Source organism: Numida meleagris, chromosome Z, assembly GCF_002078875.1.
Source record: "Numida meleagris isolate 19003 breed g44 Domestic line chromosome Z, NumMel1.0, whole genome shotgun sequence".
Classification (NCBI taxonomy): domain Eukaryota; kingdom Metazoa; phylum Chordata; class Aves; order Galliformes; family Numididae; genus Numida; species Numida meleagris.
In genome coordinates, this window is record NC_034438.1 from 42,861,987 (window position 1) to 42,881,223 (window position 19,237).

The following is a 19,237-nucleotide window of genomic DNA, read 5'->3' on the forward strand; positions in this document are numbered from 1 at the left end:
CCCCTTTCTTTTCTTTTCCCTTTCCATTTTTTTTCTCTTTTCTCTTTCTTTTCTCTTTCTTTTCTCTTCTTTTCTTTTCTTTTCTTTTCTTTTCTTTTCTTTTCTTTTCTTTTCTTTTCTTTTCTTTTCTTTTTTCTTTTTTCTTTTTTTTTTTCTTTTATTTTCCTCTTTTCTTTCTTTTTCCTTTGTTTTCTCCTTTTTTTTTTTTTCTCTTTCCCCTTCCACTTCCCCTTCCCCTTCCCTTCCCTTTAATGGACTAAAATAAACCCTCATAACTTAGGTAAAAACAAATGTTTCTAAAAATTTATGTTTTGAGAAATCTTCACTTTCTTGTTTACAGTCAAGGTATATGGTATTTCATATTATACTGATTTCCAAAAAATGAGTGTTACACAATTATACAGAAAGAAGACAAATTAAGTTAGAAGCCAGTTCTTCTGGTTTAACCATGTTGTTTTTTACTGGTTAAGAGTGTCCCAGCCATCTGAGTACAATTACTGTTATTTTCTGAAGTCAGTCCCCTCAAACACACTGCTGAAAATTGTTTTTAAAATGCAACATTTTGAAAGATTTGTGCTTTTTAATTAAACTTTCCTAGGCAAGTAAAATTCTTTCATTACTTCTAAGAGCACAGAGTGGTCAGAACTTTGTACAAATATGGTCTTGTTCTGAGTCCCTTTAGAATGTTGGAAATAAAAGTGAAAACGCAAACTTCTGATTATTATTTTTAATTTTACATAATTCATGTTTACAATTCTCACTATTCAATATTTTGTATAAAACCAAATACAATATGCACTATTTTCAAATGAGACACAAATGCATATTGAGCTATTTGATATTACAAGATAATATGAAGCTTTATCTTAAAAATACCGCCAGCAAAATAAACTCCCATTCTGTCAATCCAAGTTAAAAAAATATGATTAAAAATATACAATTTAAAAATAATCAGGATGAATAGTACTGATTAGTTGAAGACTTCTAGATCTTGATAGTCTGTACACAAGTTTACACAAGACAAACAGTCTGCAAACTATTAATATAAAAACTGCAGTGCAACAAATTGGTGAATGTAACTTTTTTCTTTTTTTCCCCCCATTTTAATGCACAAGTCTCTACAAATATTATTTTTCTTTGTTGTTGTTGTTGTTATTTTAAAGCAGCACTTCTTCTATTGTCCTAGGGCAAAAGGACACGGTCCTTTTTGACTTCCATTACCATACTGATGCTGTAATAGAAGCTAGCAATTTGACTTAAGATACTACAGCTTTTGAATATGTTACATACTTTTGAATAAGAGATCACGGAAGAATCCATCTCTCATGTTGAAAGAGTGGAAAGAATTTTTAAGTTTAACCAAAACTCCTAGTTGTTAACAACAGAAATAACCTCCTTCAGCCACTCTGTTGCACTGCTGTCATACATGCTCATTTCTGGCACACAATACTTCATATTTCAAAACAGATTTGTAAACCAAGGACTACCTCACCCATGGCTACTACTCTTCATAATTGTACTTAAGACAGCTTTGGTATGGTGTATAGTGTAATAAAGACACAAGACAAAATACTAAAAACTTGGACACACAAAGCAAAACAATTAGATGACACATAATGAGGTAATGGGTTAATTCACGATGCAAGACCGCTTGCAGAGTTCTCATGTTAAAGGGAAATTCAGAATTTTGAAGGTCTGTGAAATAGACTGATAAGTTTTAGATTTAGAAAAAGTTCAGTTAAGAGAACGATAAGGCCAAAACCAATAAATATTAATAAATCTTTCTTGTTTTTACTCTCACCCTTTCACCTCATTAGTTTCACCGTTTCCCCTCTGCCTGTTAAGACTTGCAATTAAGTTCACTATTAAAATTTTCAAGATGACAATTCTCTTCAAAAATAAAGATATTCATATTTGCACAACACACCACCTGTTGCAGTTTTGGTGAAGGAGCCCTCCCCCCCCCAAAAAAAATTATCATATGTATTATGTTTTTGGGTGGTTTTCACCCAGAAGAGAGTGGGAGTAGGAAAGCGGAATAAGGGTATAAGCCTTAGTGCACCTTATCTTGCACCATACAAACCTTTCCTATTTTCTTTGTGTTCATACTTGCAGATTTGGAGTATCCACACTCACAGATGCTGTCACCATGCATTTTACATCCTGCCTCCTCTCCAACTCACAATCCTCTTCTTTGACAACAAAAACATATTCAAACCCATGTGTGGTTATTCATAGTGGCACTGAGAAACCACTAGTGTAACAGAACACTTCCTTCCATTTTTCAAATGGTTATAGACTGGAACTAGTCACTGTACCTGCCCACTTAGCTTCATAGAAAGAAAGTCCTCCCCTTGCAAATATAATCTGTATCTTTTAAAAACTTAAGATTACTCTGTTGCTAAAATTCCTGCCAAAAATGACTTGGACGTACTGGTGGGTGGCAAGCTGAACATGAGCCAGCACTGTGCCCTTGCAGCCCAGAAGGCCAGCCATATCCAACATGCTTCCAAAGAAGCCAGCAGGGTGAAGGAGGCCAGCAGGGTGAAGGAGGCAATCCTGCCTCTCTCTGCTCTCTGTTGGAGAGACCTAACCTGGAGTCCTCATCCAGATACAGACTCCTCAGTGTAGGAGAGACACAGACCTGTTGGAGCGCGTCCGGAGGAGGGCCAATAGACTGAACACCTTCCTTTCAGTGTCTAAAGGGAAGCTACAAGAATGAAGGGGACTGACTTCTTAGCAGGGTCTGTGGTGACAGGAGAAGAGGAAATGGTTTCAAACTTAAAGAGGGTAGATTTAGGTTGGATATGAGGAAAAAGCCTTTACAAGTGAGGGTGGGGAGGCACTGGAACAAGCTGCCCCGAGATGTGGTGGATGCCCTGTTCATGGAGACATTCAAGGCCAGGCTGGACGAGGCTCTGAGCTATGTGACCTAGCTGTGGATGCCCCTGTTCATTGCTGGGGAGTTGAACGAGATGACCTTTAAAGGTCCCATCCAACTCTAAGGATTCTATGATTCTATGATTCTAGGTCTCCTTTTCTACTCCTTTCTTCTGTAGGAGTTACAAAATGAAGAGAGAATTGTATTCTGTCTAAGGCTATGTGGTAGCAGTTCTCATTTGAGGGAAATGCAGCTCAACTTCCAGGAAGCAAGGATGCCTCACTTCAAAGCAAGCCTTTGAGACATATTTCATAATGCGGATGCAGTAGGGAAAAAACATTACCAGTGTTTGAAGATAGTCTCGCAGTGGATCAAAATTTCAGTCTCAGATTGCTCTAAAAATTTCACTGCTTTTAACTGAGAGCTGTAGTTTTATAATCATTGTAATGAGATGTTACCAACTGTATCTGCCCCTGAGTTCTATTACCAATTTCAGTTGTACAGGAAGCTTATTTTTTCCCCTTTAAAAAAAACAAAAAACAAAAAAAAAAAAAACATGCTGCACTCATTAAGTATTTTCAAGCAAAAAAAAAAAAAAAAACAGTTAATATTCATAAGTTATTAAATGTACCAATAAAATTTGGGAAAAAAGTCCTGCCTTTCAGATATGGTAATCTAAAGATTCCTCTAAAAGTCTTGAAGATATGAAAAGAAAGAGTAATGACATTTCACTGCTTTAAATGTTTTTCCTCCCTCTTAGAATCATACTAGATTTAAAGCAAATACGAACAGGTAAAAGAGCCAGTGGTTGCGAACAACTAAAAATCTATCACTATTAAAAACAAGGTAATTACTTTCAGTTGTCTTTTTTTTTTTTTTCAAAATTAAAAAAAATCACAATCTTTGAAAATAAAGCACTCTTTGGTGGAAAATAGTTACTTTGTGTTCTCAATACTGGGACTTCATAAAAAAAAGTCATATAAAATAAGAACGAATAGACAATTAACACAAGAGAGTACTAAACCTATAAGTAAAAAGCCTCTGTGGTTGAGTTTCAGTCTCAAGTGGAGACCTGAGCCCAGTCTGAATGAACAGAACAGATTTATACGTTAAAAACTCCCACCATTTCTTCACTTCTGGTGGTCAGCAGCTATAAGTGATTGCCATCACGTTTTATACACATGCATCATATATACTAGGGAGCCCTCTTTATAATAGAGAACTCAAGTATTTACACCTGAGTCTAAATTTACACAGATTTTGTTGGTTTTGCTTGAGGAAGCATTAGCAATTAAGAAACTGTCTAACAAGCATGTTGACAGTTTTATTCTATGAGTATGAATAAGTTTCTTCTCTTTAAATGGAGCCAAAGACATCTTCCTAGAATTGCAATCAAGTGTCATCGAGTTGTATCCCCTTCATTCCTGGATATCCCCTTTCAACACTGCTTGCTGATTTGAAATTTTAACGCAATACTGTTCTAGTTCTTGCGATGGACTGGCTGCTGAAATAGAACATATTTAAGGAAAAAAATTAAATGTGCACTCAAAAAACTATTTGAAGAAAACACTGTTGGCAAGATAAACAAACTATATTTCAAAGAAAGAAACAGAATAAAAGTCACAGCATTTAAAAACATAGCAATATTGGTTGTAAAGAAAGCACAGACCAGTGTGTTCACAGACAATACGAAGAAAGGTTCAGCTTCATACTAAAAAGCAACAGAAGATTAAAAGTACCATAATTTCATTAAGTACAATAGCTGTAAAGCATTCATTTTCCTTCTCTCCCCCTGATGTATCAGACTGCAGGAAAAGTAGAAAGAATAGTAAAGAAACATTAGTATTTTTTAAGCTAGAGTTAGATTACATAGATAAGCTCTGAAATGCTGCAGGCAATTTCCAGTGTATAAACAAGGGCACAAATTGCTCCTTTTACAATTTCCAATAAAGTAAAAGCACATAAGATTGTAAAAGCATAATCCTCTCTTGTTAAAAGAAGAATCTATACCACGGCTTTCATATGTTTTCTCCTGTCTTCCCAGTTTTTTTCTGTAATGACTTGACCTCCATATTCCCTTAAGCAGCTCTACCTACCAAAATTCTCTGACAATTCAAGATTTCAGTTTAACCAATTACTAGTTACAAACATAATCCTAAATCTGTAAGGTGATAAAACAGAGAAAACTGTTTCATTTGGACTTTACTATGTTTCATTTGGTCTGGAAATTTCTGAAGTATCAATCTGTTGGCCAGAATTCACAGGGTTCTTATCCTGGAGTGAACACAGGTTTGCTATGCATTTCTGCTAGTGCAGCTTTCTGTCAAAGGAGAATGCTATTCCAGTCCTTCAAGTACTTTGGGATCAAGCCTAGACAATGATTATTTATGTTAAGAGTTAAGATTTTGAGATTCCTCCTCCATCTCACTCACCTTTCAGCTGATATAGCATATTGTTCCATCTACTAAAAATGATTTAATAGCAAGAAAAGTGAGGAGGGGAAAAGGAGAGGAAAATAACCTGTTTGTCCTTAGAATGATCTGGTATATGCATCCTGATAAGATATAAACACAGGCAAACTTTGTTCCCAGTAACTCACAGATTTACACAGGATACATTCTCAATGGAGAAAAAAGATTAGAACAAGGATACCCACAGAAAAAGACTGTAGAGAATGCTTTAGTCATGTTAATGTCTTGCAGTTACACAACAGTGTTATTTCAGACACAAGAGATAATGTGTTATGTCCACCACTACTGGTGTTTTGTAGATGGCAACTGACATCTAGAGACATTCCACAAAGGAAATGGAATGAACATTATCAGCAATATACTGAAATTCTCTAAGATCACTTTGCAAAACCAGAATATAATATTTTAACTGCAAATGGCTATTTTGGCTGAAGAATCATTCTAGGGAGATTTTATATGATAATGTCCAACAGTTTGAAGGATGAAATGGTAAACTCAGATCTGATTATGCTGTATTATGATGGGTCAAAAATGTGATTCATCTAGAGTAAAAATTGACTAAAATGACCTGGAGCATCAAACAGTTTTGTATAAAAATAGTGCAAGATGTTCCCACTGGAATACAACAGACAGACAAGACAAGGAAAGAATAAAGGTCCACGTTAATGTCAGAAGTTCAGAGAAAGCAACAGGACCTTGACAAAGACGGCTGGTTAGGATATGAGCTCTATTTTTTCCACAGTAATTGTTCTTCTCTACATTGCATTCAATTTATCTGGAAAAGGTCAATCAATCTGTGTACTGTGAGTTAATACAAACTTCGTAGACTTCACTTGGGTCATGGTAATACTTATCAGTACAAGCTGGGGGATTTAAGGACAGAGCACAATCTCGCCAAAAAGGACTTAGGGGTACTGATGGATGGTAAGCTGGACACGAACCAGCAATGCGCCCTTGCAGCCCAGAAAGCCAACTGCATCCTGGGCTGCATCAAAAGAAGTGTAGCCAGCAGGTCAAGGGAGGTGATCCTGCCCCTCTACTCTGCGCTGGTGAGGCCTCACCTGGAGTATCCAGATGTGGAGTTCTCAGTATAGAACAGACATGGCCTTGTCAGAGTGCATCCAGAGGAGGGCCACAAAAACTATCCAAGGGATGGAACGCCTACTCTATGAGGACAGGCTGAGCAAGCTGGGGCTCTTCAGCCTGCAGAAGAGAAGGCTCCAAGGAGATCTTACAGCGGCCTTCCAGTACCTGAAGGGGGCCTACAAGAAAGCTGGGGAGGGACTTTATATAAGGGCAGGCAGCAACAGGATGAAGGGAAATGGCTTTAAACTGGAAAACGGTAGATTTAGACTGGATATTAGGAAGAAATTCTTTTCTGTGAGGGTGTTGAGACACTGGAACAGGTTGCCCAGAGAGGCTGTGGATGCCCCCTCCTTGAAAACATTAAAGACAAGGCTGGACGGGGCTTTGAGCAACCTGTTCTAGAGGGAGGTGTCCCTGCCTATAGCAGGGTGGCTGGAACTAGATGATCTTAAAAGTCCCTTCCAGCCCAAACCATTCTATAATTCTACGATTCTGTGATTCAACCTGGAGAAGAGAAGGCTTCAGGGAGACCTGACAGCAGGTTTACAATAACTAAAGGGGGACTACAAGAAAGAAGGGGACAGACTTTTTAGCAGTGTCTGCTCTGACAGGACAAGGGGAAACGGTTGTAAATTAAAGGAGGGAAGATTTAGACTGGATATAAGGAAGACATTTTTTACAGTAAGGGTGGTGAGGCACTGGAACAGGTTGCTTAGAGAGGTTCTGGATGTTCCATCCTTGGAGATATTCAAGGCCAAGCTGCACCAGGCTCTGAGCAACCTGGCCTAGCCACAGATGTCCCCGAAAAAGCATGAGAAAAGAAAGCAAGGCTTAAAAAAATTGACTGAGGTTTTGCCAAACACTCTAATAAAAGTACACCTACAGGATTAATAGCAAGGTACTAAACTGGAAATCCACGATATGTACAGTGTTACTGAAATAACCTTTAGAGGGACCAGTACCCAATTAATTCTCTAAGATAAAAAGATAATTAAGAGCTCCAGAATTGTGACGGTAAATATTTACGGCAACTTTGATTATGCGATCCAAACATAAACTCATTGATATTCCTCAATCTCAAAAGTTAGAAGAAATAGAATATGGAATGAAATATTTCGGGTAGAAGTTTTAGAAAATACATTAAAATAGGAAATGCTTTATGAAATTTGAGATAATTTGAAACTTGATCCTTGGTCCTGTAAGTCATAAGTCTGTCAACATATGTACAGCACTTCTTTCAAAATAACTTGACCTCCAGTTTAGGGATTCTGTTTCCTCCTATAGATAGGTAGTCTGATCTCCCACAACACAAATGTCTACGCAAAGGTGTGTTTTCCAGGAACTGAAAATGTCTGTTCAGTTACACATTTACAAGTATACAGCTATGACGAGTTGCAAGTAGCTTAAAACTCAGGAAGAATAAAAACAGCTGGGGGAATCCCATCAATCTATCTGGACCAAGACTGACATGGTGAAAACAATGTAGAATGGAGTTTCTCAGTAGAACTTGAGGTTTTTAGGAAAGCATGCATTTCAGGGAAAATGAAGTATTTTTCTGCATGTGTTTATATGAATCAAAATATAATTCATAAAATTGATATAGCTGCTGATGAAAATTCTGACTAGCACATTCTTGCACACTGCTATTAATTAGACTATGGATTTTTTTTTTTAATTGACCTTTGCCCAGTAGAATGGATTTTTCATAATGTCTGTTACCTTCAAAAAAAGGATGAGATTGTGAAAACAAAAGGTATGAATGGAAGAAAAACTGCAAAAAAATCTGGAATTTTCAGCAAAATTTATTAAGCAAGCAAAACTAGAGTCTGTGTGGGTTTTTTTGTTATTGTTATTTGCCACCTCTTTCTCTTTCCAACAAAAAAATATACCTTCATCATGTGGTAGATCCATTCAAAAGTTGTTCCTTGTAAGCCCAAGACAGATTCTGTTCATTTGTAGCTGCTATATATTACCTGAATATTCTATCAAGTTATATTCTAAAGCTCATCTTTGATAATGTCTTAGAGAGCTACTGCTGAGAGGCATGAACACGTGTGTGCAGAAGAAACATATTAGTATTTTGTCCATATTCTTCTGCATCAAAAGACACTTTCACTCTTGCATACATACACCCAAATGTAAAATGTCCTTACGCTTTGCAGAACAAGTTCAGACCAGATTATAAGTGATACTCTCATGAAATCTCATACCAGCATACATATAGCATTTTACACACTTCACCTACCCACTGCTGGATTTGCTCTACTACTGCATTTCAGCTGTCCACAACAAATTGACTTAGCATGCTAAATCTAACTCTTAATGCTGTGAACAACTTTTCCTCCCTTACTCCAGATTAGGTTTGGCAATTAAAAGATTTTTTTGGTACAAGAATCCCTCAACTCCAGTAATTCTTACACTAGGAATCAGAATATAGAATTCAGAAAATTGAAGGACTCAGCAGTAAAAACCAATCATGTAAGATTTAAAGTTCTGGATATTCTTAGTACATAACATAAAACATAAAATTGCTTCCCATTTCTCATTTTTAGGAGGAGGAATTAAATTGTGGCAAAAGCCTCAAACAGCAATGGACACACCAGCTCAAAAGTATTTGTCTACAGAACAGTCAGTGGATCTTTAAAGAGGGTAACTCTCACCTTTTTACACTTTTGTTTCTTGCTGCAGACCTGGTAGTTCTTTTAGTAATGTTTGTACTGTCAGAAATGTTAGGTTCAGAGGTTTTATTTTTCTGAACAGTGGACTGCAGAATTACTCTGAAAAGAGTAGGAAAAAAGAAGAGATTATATAACCTGAAAGTTTCTAGAAGAACACTGAAAAGAGGATATTACATTTTCTGCAGATCTCACAAGCATTCGTGGGCCTTCCATTTTGCAAAGCAAACTTTTCCACCTAAAAATCAGCGTTCTCTTAATGTTCTTCTTATAATTATGGTAATGCAGGCCTGTTTTATTAGGAATACAGGTACTTTTTTGTGATTTTTGAATTATTTTTTACTTATTTTTTAACTTTCAAAGAAGAGAATAAATAATAGTTTGAAGTTTTCTTTTACGTTTTTAGAGGCCAAAAAAAAAGCTAACTATAGTATTGCATGTTGCTGCAACACCAGAAAAAATGAAGAGCAAAACTGAAGTACGCAACAAAACCAAATGTTATTTTTCAGTTTGACATAGAAGGAAGTGGAAAACAAAACAAAACAAAAAGCAAGTAATTCAATTTGTGAAGAAGTGAGTCTCAATGTCCTGCAGTTAACCATGAAATATTCCCTTCAGATACAGCTGCCTTGGAAAAAAAAACATTGAATATGCTAGCATTCTGCTATTACAGGTAATAAGCACGCCATACTCAAATGCTGGTTGTGTTCAGTAGCTTCTCCTGAAGACCCTAGAGCAATGTTCTATTTCCTAAACAGGCAGAAAAATCCTAGTGTTGCTTATAGTGTCAACACCAGTAGCAAAATAACTGTGAAATGCAAATAATGATTTTTAACCATCATGCAGCTTGCTTGTAGGGAAACCACATTTTCAGTATTCCTAAATGCTTGTAGAATAATTATGATCTTATGGAAAAAAATACAACAACTCATGTATACCTGCAGTCTACAGATACATATTTAGTAAAATATTTAATTGGTCTATTTTCTAGTCATTCCATCTGTGCAAGTTTCTAACTATAAAAACACATTATTTTTTTCCACTGTGGCTATTAGCATTTCAGTTCTCAGTGGCCTCACTGAGTTTATCTCAGTTTGTAGACTGCATTAGATCGGTAATCAAACTTTATTAAATTATATAAACTGCTAACTGGTTGTTTAATATTCTGGAAAAAACCTGCTAAGAATCCTATATATAAACATAAAACACAGGTTCTGGAGCAAAAGTGGACAGGTATTCATGGGAGAAATATGAGTATTTTTGTACTCACGCAACATACTCGCCTGTCAAGAGCAATTACTGAAAATATGAATAGCAAAAGAAACCCTATATATTTACTGCTTTATATGGGCCTTGATACTAGAACTGGAATACACAAATGTACTTCAGAGAGCATAGCTTCATCTAAAATCAATTCTGTAGCATATTTCTCCATTTTACAGCAGTAAAAATGATCAGCAACCTTGCTGTAACCAAAGTTACTGCCTCTATATTGTTTGGGAAATGATTATATAAACACAAACTTCGTGTATTTAAAATTTCTATATGAACAAGACTCGTCTAGTATTTCAGACTTGCAAAATCAAGCACCTTGATTTACAAAAGTCCAAACCTGCAATATTGCAACAGCAAGGGCTATTAAAATGCAATGCAAACTCCACTGTAAACACTACACATTCAAAGTCAGAGGAACGAGTTATATGAGAGGCTGAAAACAAAAAGCAAGTACCTTCAAAATCAGATAATGTTGCAGCAGATAACACAAGTTCTTCTACCAAAAATCTGTTTTCCTTGCATGCCTGATGTGAAAAGACTCAAAACCTTAGATTTCACTTTATAATTTCTATTGCTCTGATAAGGCAATTCTAGGAAGTTCTAATACTAAAACTTTTAGCATTCTCTTTTCAGTGTAGTTGTTGCACAACACAAACCAATTTGGAACACTACGGTTTGAACTCAAATTTGCAAATGATGCCAGTGGTGAAAAGAAGTCAACATTACATCCTTCACCTGAGCCACTAGTGATTTCCAAGACTGAATTAACAGGTAGAAAACCTGCTTAGCCTACTGACTTTTCATCACTTAAAGTATGACGGAATTGTGGCACATGCTAGTTAATTAATGCTTATGCAGATAGACATATGTAAAAATTGTGTTTTCTCCGTAAATACATGCATACAATGTCTCTTTGTATAGAATGCATGTAATGCATATTTAAAAGAAAGCAAAAATTATTGGAACATTATCTAATTATTACCTCTTTCTTATAGGTGTCCTTTTTTTTCCAGGCACCAAAAGTTCAGAAAAGAAGCCAATGTGCATGGCTTAAACCTATATACTCATCTAAGTATGAACTAAAATGTTGTGAAGCAGTAAGATAATCATCTTGCATGAGCACCTACACGTTCATCTTTTTGACATATCATAGGTAGTTCCTTACATTCCATGTAATTTTATGTGTTTGCAACAAAGAAAGAAAAGAAAAAATGGGACTATGAATTACAAAAATATGCACCATATATAATTCAACTTTAAATCAAGCCAACCATGGCATCCTCCTCTTAAAACTACCGTATTTAACAAAAGGCAGGGAGAGGAGCCATCCTATGGGGTCAGCTCAGAGGCAGCTCTAAGCACAGCTGAGCTCTTAACATCACATGTTCTTTAGCAGTTATGTCACTTTTACATCCAAGATATATAAAACATCACACACCTACCGCAAGAGTAAAGCCTAATTGAAATCCCAATTAACAAAGCATTTGCTAAATGATCAGACAAACAGGTTTAAATCAGACTAAAACTTCTGCCTTTGAAGGCTTAGAGCACCTCCAGGAAAACAGACAAATTCCCATCTGCGCCACTGTCTGACTTGGTGTTACAACTAAGCACTCACAGTTGTCTGTGGTGTCCACAGCTCTGAGCTTAGGAGCTGCATTACCTTTCATGTACAGAATTTTGATTTCATACATTATCAGTCTGGCAGCCTGAAGTGAGAACACGTTTCATAGATATGTTTTATAAAGAACATGAAATGATTCTCAGGACGCCTATTTACTGCTTGGTAACTATTCATGAAAAATAGCATGTCATGTTGTAGAGCTCAACAACTAACTTACAGAAATATCAGAAGAAAATGCATCTGATGTACAAAATGTTCTTCATCTCACTGAAATATGATTAAAAAAAGATAAAAATCCTGAAGACATGCTACAAGATGCTTTAATAGCCACATTACTAAAATATGTATGCTATGAATTTTTCATTCCCATTAGCATTGCTTGCTAATTCTGAACCTAATACATCCTCCAACATGGTGCTAATTTGCATACCACTTTTCTTTAAGCTAACATATTGGCTTTCAAACAAATCAAAACCTGCTTAAGTGGAATAGCGTTGGGTCAGTAGCACCAACTCTAAATAGTTCACAAATTTATCATTTAAATTGGAGGAGGAGGCTAGGAGACACATAACAACATGGCACAAAAGCTCAACCCCAAAATCCAGGCCAAACACAGAAAACTTGAGAGAAATTAATGCAACCAAAAAGCTTTTATAAAATATAATTGATTACAGGATCCTAAGGAGAGATGAAGGAAAGAGAGGCTTCACAGGAGCACATCTTCTCTGACCTCCTGACGGGAGTTTTACCATAGTTATCTACTTTATGAGGTCCTGATTTTGTCTGGGATAGAGTTAATTTTGTTCACAGTAGCTGGTATGTGCTGTGTTATGGATTTAGGATGAAAATAATGCTGATAACACACTGACACTTTAGTTGCTGCTGAGCAGTGCTGCACAGAGCCAAGAACACTTCATCTCCTCACACTGCTCTGCCAGCAAGGAGCTGGGGTTGCATAAGGAGCTAGGAGGGGACAGAACCAGGGCAGCTGATCCAAACAGGCGAAAGAAGTGTCCTGTAACCTATGATATCACACTCAACTGTAAAACTGGGCCAAAGAAGGAGGAATTGGGACATCTGGAGTGATGGTGTTTGCCTTCCCAACTAAGAGCTATAAACAGTGAGCTCTGTTGTTCTGGAAGTGGCTGAACAACTTGTCTGCTGATGGGACATTGTGCATGAATTCCTTGTTTTGTCTTGCTTTCACACACAGGTTTTGCTTTACCTATAAAACTGTCTTTATTTCAACCCACAAGTTCTTGCACTTTTTTTTACCTTTCCCATTCTCTTCCCCAGTGCTGCTGGGGGTGAGTGAGCGAGCAGCTGGGTAGTGCTGAGCTGGTTGCTGGGTTAAACCATTACACCGTCAAATACAATACTGCTTTCTCACCCACCAATTTTCAGGAAGGCTGGCCTGAGACATATATCGCTCCTGTAAGTCATTGATAATTAGTTCTTCAGTCTACAGGTAAACAGCCTACAGAACTGCCAGACTAGCTAAGAATGATGACTGAATCACCTGACTGACAATTTGGTCTCTTAAAACACAAGGGACATTAGCTGCATAATGGAGAGAACATTAGCTTAGCTTTTAAGGAAAATTTTAGTGTTTTCTCTTCCTGGACACAAAACAGCACTGTATGATTGTCAATCCTGGATATGAGGCAGTGGCACCAGTAACTCAATTGTTGGCACAATAACACATTTACTAACATCAAAGAGCCTTTCCTCTTACCCCTTAGCAAAGGAGCTTTTACATAGAACACAGAAATGTTAAAAGAAGGGAAGACAGTTGAGTGAAACTGATCTTACAGTACAAGAAAATAAAGACTGGATCGTTTCTTTTCTTTAAAATGGTGTTCAATTCTTTCAGTTCACCTTTGGATATCTGAGGTTTCACTTCCGTAAAACACTGAGACAAGAGCTAATGCTAAATTGAGAGTGAAACTTTCAAAACAACTCCGATTTTAGTGTGTTCTTTGGCAAAGTTAGGTACCAATGGAAAAAAAAAAAGCTAATTTGAACTTTAGGGGTTTTGTTTTGTTTTGTTTCTGTAGAAGATTAGATTAAAATGACCTCAGCTAAGGCTAGTGGAGTAACAAAATTGTCCACGACTCCCCCAGTTTTCGTTTTCAGTTATCACTCCTTTACTTTAGCAGAATTATTTCCATGCTTTTTGTAAGTGTGGCTGCAAGGTTCCTGATCTTTCTCCAAGACCACTGAATTTTCAAGCATTCACTTAAAGTAAACATTTTGCTTTGGGGGTAGTAGTAGTGGTAGAGCAGCCTCTTGGAGAGAGGGAAGCAAACAGAAACAATCTGTTTCTGGTTTCCTGAAAGTTCTGTGTGCTGCTGAAATTTTATTTGGCCAATAGATGAAAGTTGCCATCTATTGCACCTTCGAAGTAAAAAGTGGCTGCAACCACTCTGACAAAAGCAGAGTGGAGACAAAAGTAAAAATTATACTCAAGGAATTAATGTGTTTTTAATGACTTACTCAGCTCCTGAATTTAAGTAACAGAAAAAGTATATTCAACTAGTCCTACAATATTCTATAAAAAAAAAAAATTAAGAAAAGAAGATCAAAACAGCTTGTTTGAGTAAACAAGTAAGCCTTGACCCGATACTGCAACCTGTCTCATCTTCAGTTATGAGGTCAAAAAAAGTCAAATTTTACTGACTCCTATGGCATACTACTATAATCTGTCAAAAAAAAAAAAGACCTACTGCCACGTCTAACAAATTCTAATTCACATTATAAACCAGTTTTTTTTCCTTTTTATAAATATAGTTTTACTTATTGCAGCAGCACGCAAAGAAGCCTCAAAATTACTAATTATAAAAGCTCTGCACCTTTTGTATTGCAAGCCAGCCACAAAAATCACTCCGTTATTTCAAATAATATATACAAAAACACAACAAAGCGAGAGCAGTGAAGTTTACTCTTGCAAAACAGCTAGTAAGGAACATGATGTGAAAACATGCATTTATGAGACATACTAGACAGAAAGCATGAGCTATTATAGAGAAATGGAATGGGACACTTACACAGTGGCTCTCTCTCAGGGGGTCCTGATGGTTACTATGTTCTTAAACCATCTAGACAGAATAGCAGGCTGGGAAGAAGGGAGCCACATACAATCCACCAGATGACAATGCTACACAGTGTAGACACCAGCATAGCTAGGAGCCATCTAAAAAAGGGGTTGGAGGGGGAGGAAAAGATGAACAAAAATTCAAAAGCAAAAGCTATTGCTGCATTTTAGCTTGTTTCAAGTTCTTCGAAAGCATATTGCTCTATAACCTTAGTCAAGCATTTTCTTACTTTCTATATTAATCCATGCAACCGTAACTTGTCAAATGTATCTACGTGTTACAGGAAGCAAAACAAAATTTCTGAAATCCTCACTGAAGTCATCAATTCCAAAGAAAGCTGTTGTCAATCTTTCAAAAATAAATGCATTCTAGACCATTTGTAGCCCTTTCTTATGCAGTTTGAACAGCCTATACCAATAGATATTACTTCATAACCATGTGTTTTAATACAAAAATACTAGATCAGAGCCAGATCACTTTCTAGCACAATTTATGTGAACACTCAGATAGCAAGGATGCATTACCTTCCTGTGTTCAAAAGTGCCAAAGCTAATTCATATTCCCTTTGCCAAAGGTATACCATATTTCTCACTGGAACATACACAAAGTATCCATTCATAAAATCACATAAAGCTTATGAAACCAACTTCAAAATGCTATACAGAAACCCTTTGTGACTTAAAGTAATATTTCTAGCCCCCAAAAGACTGTAATCCTCTCAGCTTCTGATGCTCTTACTTTGTGTTTTTTTGTTGTAGTAGAAGTTTTAGTTCTTTTTTCTCTCTGAAATAAAACTACATAGATGATTTAGAAATGTCTTTTTGTTTGCTTAGACAAAATTTATCAATTTCTCAGCAGCATTAACTATTTTTTAAGATTCTGAAGTAAAGCAGAAAAAGGCTGAGAGCTGTTTAGGTATGGGGGACCTCTAACTCCAGTAAGGCAGCTAAATATCTCTATTGTTTTTTTGGTTTAGTAACAGTAACACTGTCATCACCTTATCTCGGTACAAGCTGCAAACCATAAAACCAACTCCTGCAAGAAACAGTAAAAAGGAAATTCCAATTGCCACAATGCACGCAAAACTACCATAAGCTCTACATTACCCAGTCAGCATTCATTCTAAACAACATACTGTAACTGATACTTTTCACAAACTTTATTATACGACTTAATGTACTACTTATGAAAAAAATATTAGGAAGTAGAAATTGAGACAATACATGCCTTAGAAGGTAATGTGAAAGGTAGCTGGCTTTTACTGTACTATTTGAGTACACTGAGGTTGCTTTTCTTTTTTTTTTTTATTGTAGTCTGATTTTTCTATTTTTTTTTTTAATTTCAGTTGGTACAGGCTTTGTTCTTTATATGTTCTTCACTATATGGTTGTCTGTGTAAACGATGACTGTGAACAACAGAGATTCTTTTAATTAAAACAAAAGTCAAATTCTTACACAGGAATGTGCAAGGCTATCCAAAGACACTCCTGTAATTTTAGCATATTCCTACTATGTACTTCTCACTTTCCTAAAAGTTTGATTACACTCGTTGGCCCATAGTTAGCTATGAATAATCATAATCATCCCTACAGAAATACAGCATTAAAAAAAGCCAAGTTGCCTTTGTCTATAATTCCAGTAGTGTGTTATTCACAAAAACCTACCAGCCAGAGGTCACTCTTTCTTTCCTAGCAAACAAATGAGATCTCAGATATGTCTTTCACATCTTGCATTCTCTCGTAGTTTATGTATGGGGAGCCAGAAAGCTTTTCTACCTACAGTTGGTATAGTCTACAACAGATGCAAACAGCACTTGCCTACAAACTTTCTTTTACAGGTGGTGTTTCATACTTGTTTTAAATAAAGAGACTAACATACCAGGTTCCGAATCAGAACTGGTCTCCTTAGAATTTTTTTATCAAAATACTGTTACTACCTGCCTTCCTGACTACCAGCCATTATCCCAAAGTCCATAGGATTTAGGGAAAGTTCTCCAGTGAGAAGGAAATGAAACAAAGCTAAAGATTTTTCTTTCAACTATTCTTAAGCCGCTGGCCCTACTGCAAAACTAAGAACACACATTATTTCAACCAACCAAACACCAGCTATCAGTCACAGTCTTCCACTGCTATACTACCACAGGAAGGAAGAAGAAATTACTAACATACAGAATTCAGAAGTACCACAGGAATTTGCAGAGCACAGAGTACTGGAATCAAAGATCAACACAAACAGAAAGAAACTGAATAATGCAGTTCTTCAACCAAGTTCTCCTTAGTCCTTAATGCCTTCAGCAGAGCTTTTAGGAAAAAGGTGAATCTCATGCTTGTTTTAAATGAGCAAAATTAGTCTTGCCAACAAATCTACGAGCACTAAGGTAAAAATGCATGAGGAAGAGAACAGAAGTATTTCTGGCATTTATGCATTCACAAACTAACTTACTTTAGTGGAGATGAAGTTGTAGATTTTGCCTGCCTTTTACTTTTCAAAGCACGAAGCTTATCACCTTGTGTTATACAGTCTTTTTCATCTTCATCACTGTACTGGAGAAGAGGGAAAAAAAAAAGATAAACCAAGATTTAAATGTACACACTTGGAAAGAATTAACTTTACCTTAAATCATAAAGTTAGAATTATCCCCAAAAGAAAGTTTGCCAGCATAAACTTAAGAGAAATTCACTTAGATAAATACAGTTCTATTTCCTGTGATGTCATGTGAATTACACGCATCAGAATGTTCAAACATTGGAAACACATCTCAAATCATTGCTTAGGCACAATACAATATTCACTCGCCATTTCCCTCAATTATCCACCTTTTTAAAACAGTAGCACTTTTTTTTCTTTAAAAGTAGACAGCTTCAAAGTGAAAAACCTTTCATTCCTCCCCTCAAAACACAGAAAGTAATATAGTAATATAACTGACAATCCAAAATGCGCTTACATAATTTTTGACTGCAAATTTTAAGTTCTAGTATTGTTTGTTCTACTATTTATCTAACTGCAAGATTCAAGTAGGATGATGATACTCCTATCTCACCTATGTACTGCACTTCATTTTTCAAATCATAATTCCTGTCCATACCATTTTTATCCCCAAACCTCTTGATACAAAAAAAGGAAAACAGAAAAAGGAATCTCATAACAAAGTTTTATTGTACCCACAGGTTTGTTTAGAACCTAAGAAATCCTCAACAGCATTTGCTATTTTTACAAAAACACGATATTCAGATGGTTACCAGTTCACTGTCATTTTGGATGGTTCTCCTGTTTCTAACACCATTGAGTGAAATATGACCTACTCCTGACAGGATTCTTGTTACACCCATTTTACAGTTTTGTCTCAACTTTGCATGGAAAAGATCTCCTTCTGTCCAAAGTTCTGGCTGTTTCCTATCACGGTATAGAAAAAAACAACAAATTAACAACAAAAAATGTAAGGATACAATAAAAGAAGAACAAAAAGTTACTAGATCTACTTTCAAAATTACTTGTATTCAATCTACTTACTCCATCAGGAAATGTTGTTGCGGTCCAATCACTGAACCTGGTCTATTTATTCTAATCCAGGCAATAGCTTCAGCAGCTGTCATTCGATAATGCTTCATAATATAACAGGCAATAAGTGTGCCAGTTCGTCCAAGACCAGCTGTGTAAGATAAAAGAATAGCTTTTGTTATATCCTTGTTTTCATCTGGAAGCTGCTGCAGCTACACACATTGTTACTCAGACAAAAGGTAAATGTCTATTCTATTAGACAAACTTGTTACTGGTAAAATTCTCTAAGTGCAACTTACCTTTTTAATTTTTTCCCTCATATACATAGTTAATCACACATTGTTTAATTGTTTTTAGTATCTGTAGGTGTATCTATATTTACACACACACGTAAAAGCATATAGGCTGCATACAACATACAGTACACAACTGGCATGATAATGTTTTTATGCAGATATAAAACAGCTGCCTTTTCAGAAAATTCACAAAGCACTTTAATTGCAAATTGATCATAAACTGCAGTAACATCAGTTGATCTTTTTTTTTTGTTCCCAAGCTAAATTTTGCAATAGGGAAGTATGGGCTCTTGCCAATATAAGCAGGAGTACTCTAGAAAATTTTCCTAAATGGCCC

The 19,237-nt window shown here is 36.2% G+C and overlaps 1 protein-coding gene across 8 annotated transcripts in view; it reads right to left on the reverse strand.

The window, feature by feature from the left end:
• CDC14B (cell division cycle 14B) overlaps nt 713-19,237 on the reverse strand; it is a 53,210-nt gene continuing 34,685 nt past the window's right edge. For 3 of the 8 annotated variants that reach the window (XM_021381490.1, XM_021381496.1, XM_021381498.1), the window contains 5 exons: nt 18,617-18,755; nt 18,346-18,499; nt 17,549-17,649; nt 9,099-9,215; nt 713-4,385 (listed from right to left, as the gene is read on the reverse strand). In XM_021381490.1, coding sequence (XP_021237165.1) covers nt 4,346-4,385; nt 9,099-9,215; nt 17,549-17,649; nt 18,346-18,499; nt 18,617-18,755 — 551 coding nt within the window. In that variant the 3' untranslated portion in view covers nt 713-4,345. Of the gene's footprint in view, nt 4,386-9,098; nt 9,216-15,059; nt 15,206-17,548; nt 17,650-18,345; nt 18,500-18,616; nt 18,756-19,237 lie in introns of those variants that run through there. The other 5 variants (XM_021381491.1, XM_021381495.1, XM_021381494.1 and 2 more) reach the window with 5 other exon arrangements.